This window comes from Miscanthus floridulus, chromosome 3 (assembly GCF_019320115.1).
Source record: "Miscanthus floridulus cultivar M001 chromosome 3, ASM1932011v1, whole genome shotgun sequence".
In the NCBI taxonomy this organism is placed as follows: domain Eukaryota; kingdom Viridiplantae; phylum Streptophyta; class Magnoliopsida; order Poales; family Poaceae; genus Miscanthus; species Miscanthus floridulus.
Window position 1 is genome coordinate 125069973 of NC_089582.1, and position 18376 is coordinate 125088348.

At 46.3% G+C, this 18376-nt stretch overlaps 1 protein-coding gene across 3 annotated transcripts; it reads left to right on the top strand.

Moving 5' to 3' along the window:
• Positions 1-1499: 1499 nt before the first annotated feature.
• On the top strand, positions 1500-17371 carry LOC136542341 (regulator of nonsense transcripts 1 homolog). 3 transcript variants are annotated; one of them, XM_066534727.1, is made up of 29 exons: positions 1500-2237; positions 3843-4094; positions 4192-4362; positions 4499-4549; positions 4635-4727; positions 4863-4958; positions 5036-5086; positions 5165-5283; positions 10758-10866; positions 11142-11264; positions 11350-11421; positions 11745-11816; positions 11891-11957; positions 12073-12215; positions 12304-12375; positions 12438-12566; positions 13342-13497; positions 13592-13705; positions 13814-13912; positions 13994-14071; positions 14834-14968; positions 15107-15181; positions 15267-15369; positions 15453-15826; positions 15899-15961; positions 16042-16113; positions 16236-16364; positions 16468-16587; positions 16665-17371. In XM_066534727.1, the coding sequence occupies exons 1-29, from the start codon at positions 1647-1649 to the stop codon at positions 16743-16745; spliced, it is 3810 nt and encodes a 1269-aa protein (XP_066390824.1). In that variant the 5' UTR covers positions 1500-1646; the 3' UTR covers positions 16746-17371. The 3 variants fall into 3 exon arrangements, with proteins under 3 accessions (XP_066390824.1, XP_066390825.1, XP_066390826.1); XM_066534728.1 differs by lacking the exon at positions 15899-15961; XM_066534729.1 differs by lacking the exon at positions 13994-14071.
• The last annotated feature ends 1005 nt before the right edge of the window (positions 17372-18376 follow it).

An 18376-nucleotide genomic window follows, 5' to 3' on the forward strand; every position in this document is an offset into this window, starting at 1 on the left:
ATGATCGCTAGCGCGCTCGACTCGATTCGTTTACTTTTTTTAACGAGTCAAGCTAGCATTTTAGCTCATTAAGTTAATGGGTTAGCTCAAGCCGGCTTGCAAGCTAGCTCACAAGCTAAACGAGCCAAATACCTTATAGTTCGATAACCTAGTAGTAAATACCACCCTAACTAGCGATTTGACTATTTGAGAGTGTGTTAGCGATTTGACTATTTGAGAGTGTGTAGAGCTTAAGGAATTGTAGTGTGAGTTGAGGCTCATCTTTAGTTGCTCTAGCCACCAAAGTGCTTAAGGATTCACTATTCGGAGCATAGGTGCTTTAACAAAGTGCTTAGGTTAGTTAGACCACCGCTTATGCGCTTACTCTAGATTTAGGTCTAGTGTTTAGTGAGGTCTACACACCTCTCACTACTCGGTACTTATGCGCACTATTGTTGTACGTCAGAGGAGGTTTGTAGTCTTACGAGCCCATACAAACCGCGTTTGTGGTGCATCCGCAACTATGTACCGGAGGAAACGAGGCCCGCGGTGGTCTGGCCGAAAATTTGTTGGTAAAGACAACGGAGAGCAGCCCGAGAGAGGCCATCTTGGAGACCCATTTACTCATGGGGAAAACTCTGGGCTATCCACGGAGTTATGCGACCAGAAGCTTGGCCCTTGCGAGGGCATGCGAGGGGCTCTGACGAGGATTAGGGGAAAGTGTGTGTTTTTTGATACCTCGGTAAAAATACATGAGTCATTAACAAGAGTTTGCATTTCTATCTTATTTAAGCTTCCAAATTTATATTGTGTATTTAGGCTGTGTGCTTTACATTCCTAGTTTAGCTTGTTAAGCCAGTAATAGGTTTAGAACCTATGTTGCATAACTCTTTAGCGGTAGAGATATTAATATACTTGACAAAAATCTAGTTGCATATCTAAATAGATCATCTGCATTTTCACTCTCTCTACTATTGTGCATTTACTTTTGTTGTTCAATTCATAAAGTGGTGATATTAGGACTTGTCATCCTAAGGAGAAAACTGAGCTAAAACTTTCAATTATAGTGACATAGCTTAGTGCTTATCTCGAGGCTAGAATTGCATATAGGTTGTTGATCATCCTAGGAATTGCAAGACAGAGGTAGTTTAATGAATGAGTGTGCAGCCGCTACTTTTTTTTCTTTTCCTGGGATGAACAGCGCATCAGAATCCAGAGCGATGGGAAACAACAGGGCATTTACCAGTTGGGCCCACCCACCGCCACCTTTTCTTTTCGTGGGCTGAACAGCGCATCTAGCTAGGCCACACGCCCACACCAGGCCGGTGGGCCGAGCGACCAGCCACAGTATAATGGCCTGAGAAAAAGTCCCTCACCGGCTCAGGCTGTCACGCAGCGTACCAACGCGTAGTCGTCGGAGCGTAGACTCGTAGGTACCGGTCCCTCTCCACTTCTCTCGTGCACCCAGCAGCCTCCCCAGATCAAACACCACCCCGCACGGTTATAAGAAAAAAGAAAATCAAAAAAAAAAAAAACAGACCCCCACCCTCTTCACCACCATCCTCCCCGAGTCGTCCTCTCCCCTTCCTTCCCCGATTCGCCCCGTCTTCCCAAGCCCTACCTCCGTTCCTCCGCTAGCGACAAAACCCTAACCCTAACCGCCGGGGATGGCGACGCAGCCGCCCTCCTCCGCCGCTGCCGCGGTTGACCTCTATGAGACGGCCTCGCAGCCGGACGCCTCCGCCGCCGGCGACGCCTACACTTTTCTCGAGTTCAACACGCAGGGGGACGACTTCGATTACCCCGACTTCCCAGAGCTCTCCCAACCGCCGCCTCGATCCACGCCGCTAACGTCCTCCGTCCCCGGCGCCGGCGCGTCGTCCTCGTCGTGGCCTGCCCCGCCGCCGCCGCCGTCCGACGCGGCCTCCCCGGAACCCGATCTCACGCCTCAGGACGTCCCCACCCCGCCGGCCTCCTCCTCCTCGCCGTCGCCGCGGTCCGCCTCCAAGGCGCGCTCGTCGGCTGCGGCGGATGGGCTCGCCTCCGGGGTTGCCGCACTCAGCTTCGAGGAGCCTGTAGGAGCCGGCGCCGGGGAGGACGGGTACGACTACGGCAAGGGAGACTTCGTGGAACACGCCTGCCGGTACTGCGGGATCCACAACCCTGCGTGCGTGGCGAGGTGCAACGTGCCCTCCTGCCGCAAGTGGTTCTGTAACTCGCGGGGGAACACCTCTGGCTCCCACATTGTCAATCACCTGGTTTGTCTGCTTACCTTTTGTCATGACATAGACATAGCTTTGTTAGAATTTAAGATCAAGACTAGTGAGCTTTTAATTTGCTGATAATTACTTAGAAACTGAACGAGTGAGCTCTGTCTTACAAACTTGTTGATAATTGCTTAGAAACTGAACTGGGTGAGAGCTCTGTCTCACAAAATTCTACCACTCTGGATCAATTTTACCACTCTGGATCAATTTTAGTCTTTTTGGTTGTTAAAAGAAGACATCATGCTTTATTAGTTTATTGGGCTGCACTTTATGGCTCTACTAGTAAACTAATGTTCAGACGTTGTGGTAGCATGTTTTTGTATTATATATGTGGGAGTGGCTAAGGAGGTGGTCAGTTATTAGTTAGATTTTGTATTTTTTATGGTATGTGATAGTGGCGGTGTATCTACTTGCTGTAATTTTTTATAATCCTGGTGGCTGCGCTGCATTGATGTGGCTTTATACTTGGAACGTTTTCTGGTGGAAATAATTATTATAGATAAAATAACTTTGAAGCTAATGCCATGTTAATTATCTCTTGAATTAGGTTTAGAATAAGCAAGTGTGGAGTATACTTGTTGTATCTCTGGGAGATGTTGGGAATGCGACGATTGCTAGATGTGCGTGTTTGGTTTTGCTGTGCAGTATTGAATTTTGATTTTTTGCGCTATTGGAATGGTTGCTATATTTTGTGAATGTGGTTCCTCTTTTGGTTGCTCGGATCTTAATTGTCCAGACTCATTTGCAAAGGGTCCTTGGCAATATTGTTTAAACAGTTCGTTAGGAAGCTAACTGTATTTGCAGTTAAGACCATCTCGTTCCTATTTGGTAGCTAGGGTCTTAATTGTTATGTCTCATTTGCAAGGTGTTGCTGAAGCCATTGTCTAAATAGTTTGCTGGCAGTTTAATTATATTTTCAGTGAAGACCATCTCAAACCGTATAAGAGTAGGAGTAGGACATAATGGTTTGACGGCAACAGGGCTATATCTTTTTTTTTTTTTTTTAAATGTCCCTTAACCATTGAAAGCCTATTTTGTGACACCTCTGTTTGTTCAACTTATTATATTGCAATCCTGATTCCTTATTGAGAAGCTCTGTGGTGTTCCATAAGCAACTTTGCTATCCTTATTAAGGCCACCCACAGCATGCAAGTACACCATTGTTCTGGCATTGATGCCCGCCACTTTGTGCTATGGTGCTTGTCCAAGCAAACCAAGTACTGGTACAAGTACATGCAGAAAATGCTTAATACAAAAGCTGAGGCATGGGTCCATTTACAAGTGAAATGAAGGATGGAGAGAATGGGGTGGGAGAAAAGTGATGATATTCTATTCAGTATATGTGAATCAAGCTCCAGTGGTTTGGCAATGAGGCGGAATTTCTAGCTTGATCTACGATGTCAATGCTCTATCAGTCAACCGTTGGCCTACTCTATTATAAGCATATACTTGCTACCTATAGTCAACCATAAGCTTTGTATACAAATTACTCATTCTTAAGCATATGCTTACTGCGCAATATTCCACCTACCTTTACCTATATAAATGAAATTAATGCTGTGTGCAGGGTCATAACCATTCATGTATCATTTGCAGGTTAGGGCAAAGCATAAGGAAGTGTGCCTTCACAAGGATAGCCCTTTGGGAGAAACAATTCTCGAATGCTACAACTGTGGTTGTCGGAATGTATTTCTTCTTGGGTTTATCTCAGCAAAGTCAGAAAATGTTGTCGTTCTATTATGCAGAGAGCCATGTTTAAGTGTTAATGCACTGAAGGATATGAATTGGGATCTCAGCCAGTGGTGCCCACTTATCGATGACAGGTGTTTCTTGTCGTGGCTTGTAAAGGCAAGTGTTTCCTCATGATGATTTCTTAGGTCGGTCTGTCATGTATTTGTGCATGGCTAGTAACTTTCTGATGGTTGAACAATTTGCTTTCTTCCAGGTACCTTCAGAGCAGGAGCAGCTAAGAGCTCGCCAAATTAGTGCTCAGCAAATTAACAAAGTGGAAGAGCTCTGGAAGACAAATCCTGATGCATCTCTTGAAGATCTTGAAAAGCCTGGTGTAGATGATGAACCTCAGTCAGTTGTTTTGAAGTATGAAGATGCTTACCAGGTTAAAACTTTCTAAAGTTCTGTATTCTATTACTTGAGCTTACTTTTTGTTGGTGCTTTACTTCTACTCTCAAATCTGTCGAAGCACATATTTTTACCTAGCATTCTAACTATATCCTGCCCCTTTTTTTTGCCAGTACCAAAATGTTTTTGCGCCACTGATAAAGCTTGAGGCTGATTATGACAAGGTACTGTGTTCTGATTACGAGATCATGTTTCGTATCTTTTCCATCACAAAACTGAATTGTGTTACTGTTTTATATGTTGTTGTAGATGATGAAAGAGTCACAGAGCAAGGATAATGTAACTGTCCGGTGGGATATTGGGTTGAACAAGAAGCGTGTAGCTTACTTTGTCTTTCCAAAGGTTTGTTCAATAACTGAAATATATGGGATTAGTGAATTAATACTGTCATTATATAGTGATTTGTTGTAGACTATGTTTGGTATTGCGTTGTGATACTCTTTTGCCTAACACATGGGAAACAATTATGTATTTTAGGAAGACAATGAGTTGAGGCTTGTGCCTGGAGATGAGTTACGCTTGAGATATCCTGGTGATAGCTCACATCCCACATGGCAATCTGTGGGACATGTGGTAATTAGAAACATGTTGATAATCTTAATTGGGCCAATTTTATCTTTGTGCCTGTGCTAAGGACATTGTTCTTTCAGATTAAGCTCACTGCACAAGAGGAGGTGGCACTTGAGCTTCGTGCTAGTCAGGTATAAGGCGGTATGTTTTTTCTCATGTTTCTTTTTAGCATTCGCTCATCCTATTGTAACGTTTTCCCTGGATTTCAGGGGGTGCCTACTGAGCTAAACGTTGGATTCAGTGTGGATTTTGTTTGGAAGAGTACCAGTTTTGATAGGATGCAAGGAGCGATGAAAACTTTTGCTGTGGATGAGACAAGTGTCAGTGGGTGAGTTCAATATGTGATCTTGTGAATAGGATTAGAACATGTCGTTGCATTATAAAGTTGTGCTCTTCGATAGAAAATAACTGTCAGTAGTTAGCCTAGTGTTCTTGTTTTTCATGTTACCTGCTATAAGATATTTACTATTCTCTGTAATGTGTTTCCTTGGCAACCAAGTTGATCATGGTGCCTTGGCAACCAAGTAGGAATCATAGCATCTGCTTTATGCAGTTAGAATATGCTAAGAAGTAGGTACACCACTTGCCTATATATGCAGTGGTTAGCATCTTTGTATCCCTAAGTCATTTTTGCAATACAATCCAAGCGGCCTGTTGGCCAAGCTGCCCTCTGGCAGCCAACAATTGGTATCTAGAGCCGGTTGAGAGATAGGGAAGAGCATGGCCACCTCCGCAGAGAGAGCAGCAGCAGCAGCCGCCGCCGCCGAGCACCGGGCGCAGCGTCTGGCCGCGGCAGAGGCCGCAGCCGCGCAGGCGCAGCAGGCCGCGGAGGCCGCAGCAGCAGCAGCTCGGAACGCAGCCGCCACGGCCGCGGCTCTGCGTCGAGAGTTGGTGGAGGAGGATCCGCCGCGTGATCGCCGCCCGTTTCCGCGGAGGAGTCCGGAGCGCGAGCGCAGGCAGACGCGGTCGCCCGATCGGGATCAGGATCGCCGCCGCGGACGGGCCAGGGGCCGCTCGCCGGTGATCCAGACCGTGTACAAGGACTCTGGCGCAAGTTCCACCTGGCCGATGCTCAACAAGACAAATTACCATGAGTGGGCCTCGATCATGAAGCTGAAGCTCCAGGCGCGGCAACTCTGGGATGCGATCGAGTACCAGGACCTGCCATACCATGAGGACAGGCGCACGGTGGAGGCGATCATCGCCGCCGTGCCACAGGAGATGCAGATGCCGCTGTCCGAGAAGGGATCGGCCAAGGAGGCCTGGGACTCCATCGCCGCCGCGCGAATCGGAGTCGATCGAGTGCGCCGCGCCACGCTCCAGCGACTCCGCAGCGACTGGGAGAAGCTCGCCTTTCGTCCAGGAGAGCAGATCGAGGACTTCACCCTTCGCTTGATGGCCCTGAAGCAGCAGCTTCTTCTCCACGGCGACAACGACATCGATGAAGAGCGCGCGGTGGAGAGACTCCTGCGCGCCGTGCCGCCAAAGTACGCTCAGCTCCGGATCGCCATCGAGACGCTTCTGGACTTCCAGGACCTCACCATCGAGGAGGTGTCTGGACGCTTGAAGACGGTGGACGACATGGAGGCGTTGGACGCGGAACCGGCCGCCATCGGTGGACTGCTGCTGACAAGGGAGCAGTGGCGTGCCAAGGAGAAGGAGGAGGCTGCCGTTTCCGCGTCGGGCAAGGAACCACGACGTCGTCCACGCGGCGGCAAGAAGCAGCGCGGGAAGGGAAATCGCGGTGGCGACGATCGCGGGGTAAACGACGACACCTGCCTCAACTGTGGTGATCGCGGCCACTGGGCGCGCGACTGCCGCCAGCCGCGCCGTGGTGGTGGTGACCGCGGTGGTGGCGGTGGCAACCAACGCGGAGGAGGCTACCGTGTTGGAGGTGATCGAGGAGGAAGGCGCGGTGGAGGGCGTGGCGGAGCTGCTCACGTCGCAGAAGCAGAGGACGATGATGGTGCTCTGTTTTTCGCCCACGGCTTCCTCAAGCTTGACGAGAAGGACGAAGCCGTCTGCTCCAAGGCCACGGTCTCCCTCGACATCAACGAGCCGCGCGCGCGAGTCTTCCTCAACACCAGCGCCAACGAGGAGGCGCTCGACGGATGGTACCTCGACAGCGGGGCCACGCATCACATGACCGGCCGCCGGGAGCTCTTCGCCGAGCTCGACACCACGGCGCGCGGCACGGTGCGGTTCGGCGACTCGTCTCGAGTGGAAATCAAGGGGACCGGCTCCATCGTCTTCCAGGCCAAAAACGGAGATCAGCGCGTCCTCCACGGCGTCTTCTACATCCCAGCGCTCCGGAACTCGATCATGAGTTTGGGGCAGCTCGACGAAGGAGGCTCCAGGGTGGAGATTGATCATGGAGTGCTCCGCATCTGGGACCGGCGTAGTCGTCTTCTCGCCAAGGTACATCGCGGGCCCAGTCGGTTGTACGTCCTGCACTTGGAGGCCGCGCGGCCGGTATGTCTTGCCGCCACGAAAGAGGACGAGTCATGGAGGTGGCATGAGCGCTACGGGCATCTCAGCTTCGAGGCACTGCACCAGCTCGGCAAGAAGGAGATGGTGAGGGGGATGCCGGTGATCAAGCATGCGGAGCAAGTCTGCGACACCTGCGTCACTACCAAGCTCCGCCGCAAGCCATTTCCGCAGCAGGCGCAGTACCGCGCGCAGGCGCCCTTGGACCTCGTCCACGGCGACCTATGTGGGCCGGTGACGCCGGCGACGCCAGGAGGGCGCCGCTACTTCTTGCTGATGGTGGACGACGCCACCCGCTTCATGTGGGCGGTGCTTCTGCCGACCAAGGATGCTGCTGCGGATGCCGTGAAGCGGGTGAAGGCCGAAGCAGAGAAGGAGACCGGCCGTGAGCTCAAGGTACTGCGGACCGACAATGGAGGAGAGTTCACCGTCGGCGAGCTAGCGCAGTACTTCGCCGCCGAAGGAGTCAAGCGGCACTACTCTGCACCACACTCACCGCAGCAAAACGGTGTTGTGGAACGGCGCAATCAGACGGTCGTGGCGACCGCGCGCGCGCTTCTGAAGCAGAGGTCCATGCCGGCCAAATTCTGGGGGGAGGCGGTAATGACGGCGGTGCATCTGCTCAACCGCGCGCCAACAAGAAGCTTGCAAGGCAAGACCCCCCATGAAGCCTGGCATGGACGAGCGCCGGCGGTGAGCTACCTGCGTACATTCGGCTGCGTCGCCTACACAAGGGAGCTCGGACACCTGCGCAAGCTCGACGACCGCGGCAAGGCTGGGGTCTTCATCGGCTACGCCGAGGGCGCCAAGGCCTATCGGGTCCTCGATCCGGTGACGGGACGCGTGAAGGTGAGCCGCGACGTGGTGTTTGATGAAGGGCGCGGCTGGGATTGGTCCAATTCGGCCGCCGGGACGTCTGCTTCCGCCTCCAGTGACTTCGACATCGAGTTCTGGGGAGTCGACACAGACGGAGCCCCGCCGCACACGCCGTCACCAGCTCCAGGGGAGCATGATCCACAAGCTTCCTCTACTTCACCAGCTTCCTCTGCTTCACCAGCAGCAGAAACAGAGCAGGCGGACCCAGTTGAGTTCGCGTCACCGCTCGAGGACGACGACGATCGCCTTGATGCCTCCTACGGTGGCGAGCAGCTGCGGTACCGTACCATGCCCAACATCATCGGGGACGCACCCACACCGCTGCCGGCTTCACGTCTCTTCGCCGAGCTTCATCTCACGCACGCCGGCGAGCCAGCCAACTTCACGGAGGCTGAAGGCGATCCTGCCTGGCAGGCCGCCATGGAGCAGGAGATCAAGGCAGTTGAGCAGAACTGCACTTGGGAACTTGTGGAGCTTCCTCCCGGTCATCGGCCCATCACTCTGAAGTGGGTCTACAAGCTCAAGAAGGACGAGCGGGGCGCGGTGACCAAGTACAAGGCGCGTTTGGTGGCGCGGGGCTTCGTCCAGCAGGAAGGGATCGACTTCGACGACGCGTTTGCTCCCGTGGCGCGCATGGAATCCGTCCGAGTTCTCCTCGCGCTGGCAGCCCAAGAAGGATGGCGCGTCCACCACATGGACGTCAAATCTGCTTTCCTCAACGGCGACCTCAAGGAGGAGGTGTATGTGAAGCAGCCGTCTGGCTTCACCGTCGCCGGGAAGGAGAAGATGGTGTACCGTCTGCGCAAGGCTCTGTATGGCCTGCGGCAGGCTCCTCGAGCTTGGAACGCCAAGCTGGATGCCACCCTCAAGGAGATGGGTTTCCAGCAAAGCGACCATGAAGCTGCGATGTACAGGCGAGGAACAGGGGAGGAGCTGCTGCTGATCGGTGTCTATGTTGATGATTTGATCATCACCGGTGCCAGCACTCAAGCCATAGAAGGTTTCAAGGCTCAGATGAAGAAGGTCTTCGACATGAGCGACCTCGGCCTTCTGTCTTTCTACCTGGGAGTCGAAGTACATCAAGATTCAGCTGGGATCACTCTGAGGCAGACCCATTATGCCAAGAGGATCCTTGAGCTAGGAGGCATGGATGCCTGCAACCCTGCCCATACACCAATGGAGGAACGGCTGAGGTTGAGCAGGCAGAGCACGGCTGAAGAAGTTGATCCTACCCAATACAGAAGATTGGTGGGCAGCCTGCGATACTTGGTCCACACAAGACCTGACTTAGCCTTCTCAGTTGGCTTTGTCAGTCGGTTCATGGAAAGACCAACAGCAGAGCACCAAGCTGCCATCAAGCGCATCCTGAGATATGTGGCTGGTACTCTGGAATTCGGACTTCACTACACTAAAGCTCCAGGGAGAGCAAGGTTTGTTGGATACTGCGACAGTGACTTGGCTGGGGACATTGACACCAGCAAAAGCACTAGTGGCACTCTGTTCTTCCTGGGAAGCAATCTTGTATGCTGGCAGTCTGTGAAGCAGAAGGTGGTAGCTCTATCTAGTTGTGAAGCTGAGTACATTGCCACTACCACAGCTGCAAAACAAGCTATTTGGCTATCCAGGTTGCTAGCAGACCTCCTTGGAAGGAATGTGGAAGTGGTTGAACTGAAGGTTGACAGTAAGTCTGCACTTGCTCTAGCCAAGAATCCAGTCTTTCATGAGCGCAGTAAACACATCAGAATCAAGTACCATTTCATTAGAAACTGCTTGGAAGATGGAAGTATCAAGGCTGATCACATATCCACCACTAATCAGCTGGCTGACATTCTAACCAAGTCTCTTGGAAGATCAAAATTTGAAGAGATGAGGGGAAGAATTGGGCTCAAGCATATCACTTCCAAGGACCACAAGGCTAAAGGGGAGAATTGTCAGTAGTTAGCCTAGTGTTCTTGTTTTTCATGTTACCTGCTATAAGATATTTACTATTCTCTGTAATGTGTTTCCTTGGCAACCAAGTTGATCATGGTGCCTTGGCAACCAAGTAGGAATCATAGCATCTGCTTTATGCAGTTAGAATATGCTAAGAAGTAGGTACACCACTTGCCTATATATGCAGTGGTTAGCATCTTTGTATCCCTAAGTCATTTTTGCAATACAATCCAAGCGGCCTGTTGGCCAAGCTGCCCTCTGGCAGCCAACAATAACTTCATCAAATCCAAAAGCACTTCAAATATTATTGGTTGGCGAACTATTTGATTGTTTCTGATACATACACTGTTTCATTGGTTAACTATGTGCATACTGCAGAATATTCTTAGTAGCTGTAATAAGATTTTATTTAGTTCATTCATTCTTGTATAATTCCGCTCTTCTGAAGTGTTTGTTATAGTTGTATCACTATTAACAAAGTTTTACTGTGTCCGTTCTCTCACACAGATACATATACCATCACCTTTTGGGACATGAAGTTGAGCATCAAATAATACGTAATACCCTGCCAAGACGCTTTGGTGCACCTGGACTTCCAGAACTAAATGCTTCCCAGGTACATTATATATATATATATATATATATATATATATATATATATGTATGTATGTATGTTTCCTATCTTTTTTTTTGCTTGTCATGTTTTCTTTTCACGTGGTACTTCATGCCTTTGATTAACATGGTTGTCTTCTGTTCTGGGACAAGCTGTGAATATTATATATTTTCAATTTTGGGTGCAGCTTCGCAAGCTGGCTGCTGTTATGATCTGTGTATATTATTATTGACTGTTTGATCTGATGTTGTCTTCTGTATTATTTGGTGTGTGTTCAGGTTTTAGCAGTTAAAAGTGTCCTGCAGAAGCCAGTTAGTTTGATTCAAGGTCCACCTGGCACTGGAAAAACTGTCACATCTGCTGCAATTGTGTATCACATGGCAAAACAAGGTCAAGGACAGGTATAGGATTATTAAAAGTATGCTGTTTGATTTGGTGATATATATAGGGAGAATTTTCTGGCCTCTAATTTTGTCAAATTTGTAGGTTCTTGTATGTGCCCCAAGTAATGTTGCAGTTGATCAGTTGGCAGAGAAGATAAGCTCAACCGGTCTCAAGGTATCATTGAAATCTTATTTAAATTTCTGCAGTTCTCCAACTTGTTTTATATTTATAGTTGTATGCCAAAACTATTTGGAGGGTTAACCGAGCATTGTCTGTATGGTTGACTGCAGTGTGAACCTGTCACGAGTATTCCAGTAGTATATGATAATGATATTCAACTAAGAATTTGTGAATAATCATAGCATGATAAATAACAGAATTACCCATTCCACCCGCTGTGCCCACCTTTTCAGTATCCAACTTCTGTTGGTTCTGTTGTCCTGATATTGATTCGGTATTTAGTGATTTCTGTAATTAATTTTGATTACGTGCTACAGGTTGTCAGGCTGTGTGCAAAATCTAGAGAAGCTGTTTCGTCTCCTGTTGAGCATCTGACACTTCATTATCAGGTACTTCCTTTTGTTGCTTTTATGGAAATTAATCTTTCTATTGATGTAACTGATGCTTATGTAAAATCTTGCAGGTTAGGCACCTTGATACCTCTGAAAAGAGTGAATTGCACAAGCTACAGCAACTGAAAGATGAACAAGGTAATCCATGTTTAAGTATTGTGATACCATTGTGCCACAATCAAGCATTTTTGAGGGATGTGATGTGCAGAGATTATTGAGCGAGTATTCTTACATCCATATTATACTATTGCAGGTGAATTGTCCAGCAGTGATGAGAAGAAGTACAAGGCACTAAAGCGTGCCACTGAAAGAGAGATACTGCAGAGTGCCGATGTCATTTGTTGCACCTGTGTTGGTGCTGGAGATCCTCGTCTTTCAAACTTTCGTTTCCGACAAGTAATTATTATCACCTCCTGCTGTCTCAGGTTAACAATGATTCCTATTGTGTAATATGTCCTGAGGCAACAGTGAACTTTATTGTCAGGTTCTTATTGATGAGTCCACACAGGCGACAGAACCTGAATGCCTTATTCCTTTGGTGCTTGGTGTCAAGCAGGTAAAAATATATATATTTTTGTTTTATTTTATTATCCTTTATTTATACTCTTGCGATTGTAGGTTGTCCTTGTCGGAGATCATTGCCAACTGGGTCCAGTCATCATGTGCAAAAAAGCAGCCCGTGCAGGGTTAGCACAATCTCTCTTTGAACGCCTTGTTATCCTTGGAGTGAAGCCATTCAGGCTACAGGTAATAAATTGCATCTGATGTATTATGCCTCAACAGTGCTACCTCGGTGTTATTATTCTTTCCCTGCTTCATCCTGCAACTTTGGCTATGATTTTTCTTGCCTTATTGTTTTAGTTCTAGGCTTCTAGCAGTTACATATTTCTGTAGAGATAATTATTCCTCTCATTAGACATTTTGGAAACTATTGTTTTTGTACTCCCTCTGTCACAAGTTTGTAAGTTTATAAAAAGAAAAATAATATTTATGATATCAAATGAACATTATTAGATCCATTATGCAACTATTTTTTATAATTTACTTCTTTGATATGGTAGGTGTTAATACTCTCTTCTCTACGAATTTGGTCAAACTTAGGGTAGTTTCACTTAGGACAAAATAAAAAAACGCTTATATTTTGGGACGGAGGGGGGTGTTAGATTTTTATATGGAACATATCCATGCTATCATAGCGCTGTGTTTGGCACGCAAGCACCTAACCTTTTTTATATGGAATATATATTTGATGGTAAAGTAAAAATATACATTTTCTGAAAGAACCATCGAGTTACTTGGTTGCTGAGGCGTGTCAACAATCTATGGCCTTGAGCTTTTTGTACTTCACGTAAATGAATTCATGGTGATGTTAATATCTGATTTTTCATGCTGTTATCAATCTGTTAAGTTATGTCAAAACTTAAACAATGGCATTGCCATGATTAGTAGTTACATTTAGAAGTGAGCTGATAAATCTATTCCATCAGCGATAATTCTAACTCAAATCATCTCTGATTTATAGGTCCAGTATAGAATGCATCCTTGCCTCTCAGAGTTTCCATCCAACTGCTTCTATGAAGGCACACTGCAAAATGGAGTGACTGTTAATGAGAGGCAATCGTCTGGAATTGATTTTCCTTGGCCTGTTCCAAATCGGCCTATGTTCTTCTATGTGCAGGTAGCTTCTTTGATAATTGTCGAAATATTATTATGTTTCATACACAAACTCTTCCTTATTTGGATGTGCTGCATATTTATACAAATTTCTGCAGATGGGACAAGAAGAGATCAGTGCTAGTGGGACATCGTATCTCAATAGAACTGAAGCTGCAAATGTTGAAAAAATTGTAACAACATTTTTAAGAAGTGGTGTTGTACCAAGCCAGGTATTTTTACTCATTGTGTGTCTGATCATCTCATGACCAGATATTCTTTAGTTTATATGAAGTCAAAATCCCTGAGACGGCCTGAACTCATGCATTTTTAACACACAGATTGGAGTTATCACACCTTATGAAGGACAAAGGGCATACATCGTAAATTACATGTCAAGGAATGGCTCTCTTCGCCAACAACTTTACAAGGAAATCGAGGTCGACCATAAAACTTGTAAAAACATAGCTTTAATCCGTCTTATAGAAGGTTGCTTTGGTTAAGTTTTATACCTCTTGCAGGTTGCTAGTGTAGACTCATTTCAGGGTAGAGAGAAAGACTATATTATTCTATCTTGTGTTAGAAGCAATGAGCACCAGGTATGCTCCTTTGCAGTTTTATTCATTTGATGTTTATGATGTAGAAGTACTATGTCACTTTGTGGTGGTTTGCCAATTTAATCATGATGAATGGCTGTGGTCAATCTGCAGCTGTCTGGGTTTTGTTCAGTATGGAGTTCCTTGTGTGTGTAGTATAAGCAGTTGATGCATGAAACCATCAAGGCTGTGTTGATGTGGAGTATTCCTGGATGGGGTATCCATTGATCATTTATTTATTTTTATCTCTGCGGCGTTCATCCTTTTCATTTGCAATCATTGTACTGTCATGCTTGTAGCTTAGTGTGTGATTGGTTGCTTGCATGAGCCTTAGCCTGCATTAGAACTTATGCAGCAGAACCCAAACCGACATAAACGTATGCAGTGTCTTGGTGTTTGGTTTTTTCCTGCACAGGCGAGCCCTGTTTGGTAAAATTATGTTTGGTTGCTTACATTGTTGCATGTAGTCACCTCCAAATCTGGCGTGCCTTATGGTAGGTGAGAGTTTCATTTGTGTGCCTGTCGGCTTGTGCAAATCTGCATTGCCTAATATGGACCAAATCTGGCGTATTAGGTAATGCTGCTTTGGACCTGCTTTGAGCACTGTGCAATCCTGTGCAAGACCCTTTGCAGGCAACCAAACATGGACAAACTGCATTGCACAATCCTGGATACAAGTTAATGCAGGCAGCCAAACATGCCCTCGCCTCTTTGTGCTTAAGTAGCAAACTGTTGTGTAAATTTATGCCTTCTATGCTCTTTCAGGGAATTGGGTTTCTCAATGATCCGCGCAGGTTAAATGTTGCGTTAACTCGTGCACGTTATGGCATAGTTATTCTTGGTAATCCAAAAGTACTAAGCAAGCAGCCACTTTGGAATAGCTTGTTGACACATTACAAGGTAAGCTATTTCATACATTTGAACTCTGATTTGGGATTGTTGTTACTGTTATTTCTGTTGTTATTAACAGTATGACCAGTGAAGAACAATATTACTTTTTTCTGTTTTGAATTTTACATACATAACTTGTGTATTTAGGAGCATGAGTGCTTGGTAGAAGGGCCTTTGAACAACTTAAAGCAGAGTATGGTGCAATTTCAGAAGCCAAAAAAGGTGAATGCTTTGCCCTCAGATGACTGCTGCAAGGTGTCATGTCATGTTTGTTTTTCTACTTCAATCAATGCTATTTGGTAAGCAGATATATAATGACCGGAGATTGTTCCTGGGCGGTGGTCAAGGTGTTATGCATGGGGCTGGGGCCTCAAGCCAAGCAGCAGATAAGAGAAGTGGCAGGGGGAAAGGTATGCACAGTTTACATGTTCATGTTATATTTGTTTTACATAGATAGTTACGGTTCACCCTCTGACTCCCTGCTCGAAAGCAGGACAATCATTTGTTCCTTATGGCCCTCCAAATGGGGTGCATAAGCCTGGTGTGCACCCAGCAGGCTATGCTGTACCTCGTATGCCTTTTCCTCCATTTCCTGGGGCTCCACATTCTCAACCATATGCGATTCCGACCCGGGGTTTGCATGGGCCCATTGGAGCTGTTCCACCGTTGCATCAACCTGGAAGTAGAAACTTTGGGGTGCCTCGTTCAAGTACTGGTGGGCCTATTGGTGGTCACCTTGCTCATCAACAGAACTCCCAGCAAGCTATGGGGGGCATTGGGTCAAACTTTAACTACACTGGCATGGAGAATCCGAGTAGTCAGCCTTCTGGTGGAGCCCAAATGTCCCAAACCGGATTAATGACACAGGTTTGTTTTTCTATCTTATAATACATATGCAATAACAATAGTCACATAGTGACATTTTTCTTTTCAACTTAGATGCCTGTCCAAGGACTAAGTCAAACATTCCGTGATGGTTTTTCCATTGGTGGGATGTCTCAGGTATTGGCAATAAGTGATGCCTGGCATTATTATCTTCTTGTACTCTTTATTGATACAATACTCTTTTGCTTGTTTGCTAGGACTTCTTTGTAGATGATTTTAAGAGCCAAGGATCACATGTGCCATACAACATTGCAGAATTTTCTACCCAGGTTTCTATACATTTCACAACATGTTATTTTTTACCCTTTCTAGATTCATATACACAAGCAAATTATGTGATTGTTGTGAAGTTTAGTTCTTTGGCTCATAGATTTTTTTTACCCATCGACAGGCTTCTCAAGGCGGTTATGGCGTTGAGTTTACTCAAGCGCCCCAATCTGGATACTCTGGGAGTTATATGAACCAAAATGCACATCCTGGATACTCCCATATTGGTACAACAAATGACATTGTATCTCAGGTCCGTGCGGTGATATTGGTGCATGGCCGTTATATCAAGTAACCTAACCATTTTTGCATGTCCCTTGGATTTGTATGCTCCTAAACCTGTTGATTTGATCCAGGATCACATGGCCCATGGATCTCATGGAATGTTTACACAAGCGGGATATAATGATCCCTCACAAGATGAGTCATCTCAGATTCATTATGGAATGGCTGCCGCTGCCCCCCTACAGTCGCAGGTGGTTGTCTTCCAAATTCTTAATCCTTTGTTTCCATCTCTTGTTGCATATATATAACTAGTAATACTTTTTTACAGAGTATGATGAACCCCTTGTACTCTCAATCATATGCGCACTATAACACCCAACCACAGTCTCTTCAACCTCCTCCCCAGTGATAATGAAAGCTTGTGATAGGGTGAAGCCACATTTTGGAAGTTTGGTGGGTTGCATCTTTTGGCCCACATGTTGTGCCCTTCTCCTCTATTTCAGAATCAATGGTGCATAGACATCAGATGCAAGCAATTGGAACAAGCATATCATGGCACACTATGTATTGGATATTTATGGGGGCAGGCTTGTACAAGATGGCTATGGCTATTGACCAACGGCCAGTGCTGAGGAGCAAGGGTTGCAACGTATCATGTTCTTGATCGTTGTAGTTCACTACCCGCTTTGACCACAAGAGGGGTCATATTGTGCATCGAGAGGTTGATGGCACTACCCTCATCCCTCACCTGTATAGAAAGGCAATCGGGGCCTATAATGGTACGATGTGAATATTCCAGGATATGCTGCCACTCAGAAATTCCAGTTGCAGCAATTGCATGCCTCCATGGTACCATGAAGACGCCTGTAGAGTGGCTTTGTATAGAGGTGTCATAGGTGGGGTGGCCAACCCTTTCGGATATCGCACATGTCAAGATATTTACCGTTACATTTTGTATGCATCCGATATAGTTTTCATATTTATGCCACAGAAATGATTTAGGTGATGGTAAAAGTAGTTTGTGATGATTGGAAATTTGGGAGTGTTCTGTTAAAGTCAGTTTGATACTGAAATCTTGTGGGGGGAATGACTGATCGTAGTGGGATTTATTTGGTCTGTTCGGAGGAATATTCATGCGTTGGTGCATCACATATTTGTTCTATTTCTTTCAGCAAGTGGCACTTTTGTGAGAGGTCAACTCGAATGAAATCTGCGTGTTTCGTTTGTGTTTGAAGCTTCTGTTGCCATCGAGCCAGATCGGAGAAATGAGTTTATCGAGACGACAGCTTCATCGTGGTTGGCTTCCTGGGATTTTGCAGCCTGTTCGCTTGATCGTATATGATCGTGGATTATAAGCCGGAACAATATTTTTCTCTCATATTAAACCAGTCAGCAGTAAATAATCCTAATCCTATAGACGAAACGAATGGACTGTTGATTTCTGATTAGCTTGCTAACTGCATTGCAGTTGAGTTGATTTCTGATTAGCTTGCTAACTGCATCGCAGTTGAGCTTATATCTCCCGTCTTGTTCTGCGATCATACGGGATAGTTTTAGATCTGTGAGATGTGAGATTCTCAGATTCACCGGAAAGCCGAAGTAAATTTTCATCCTCATCTAAGCACCTCAAGCAGTCTTCTCAACTGGGGCCTGTGCTAAGACTCTTCCAGTTATCCAGTTAAAAGTGCTTTGTCGTTGCTATACATGTATATTCCAGTCCAAATCATAAGATGTATTGGCTATGTCTAGATGTGTAGCAAAAAAATAATGTATCTAGAAAAGCTAAAATGTATTATAATTTGAAATTGAGGGAGTACAAAAGTACTGATCAAGATCTAGAATCGGGAATCCAGGTTTTTTATGGCTATATCTGAACTGGAAAAAAAATCCTGTTTTTTTATGGCTACATTTAAAGCTTTAGCTTTTGTTGATTCTACTCCATGTAGTATCCATGCAACTTAATAGTCAAAGTTTTAGTTTTATAAAGAGTGTTTCACGAAACAATGATCCTTTTCTCTACCTCTCTCCTCTGTTTTATAT

Bases quoted from the DNA above. Each gene is read 5' to 3' on its own strand.
- LOC136542341 (XM_066534727.1), top strand. From the start codon at position 1,647: ATGGCGACGCAGCCGCCCTCCTCCGCCGCTGCCGCGGTTGACCTCTAT. The intron at 11,422-11,744 runs GTATCATTGAAA...TACGTGCTACAG, and splicing joins TAAGCTCAACCGGTCTCAAG to GTTGTCAGGCTGTGTGCAAA. The intron at 13,706-13,813 runs GTATTTTTACTC...TTTAACACACAG, and splicing joins GTGGTGTTGTACCAAGCCAG to ATTGGAGTTATCACACCTTA.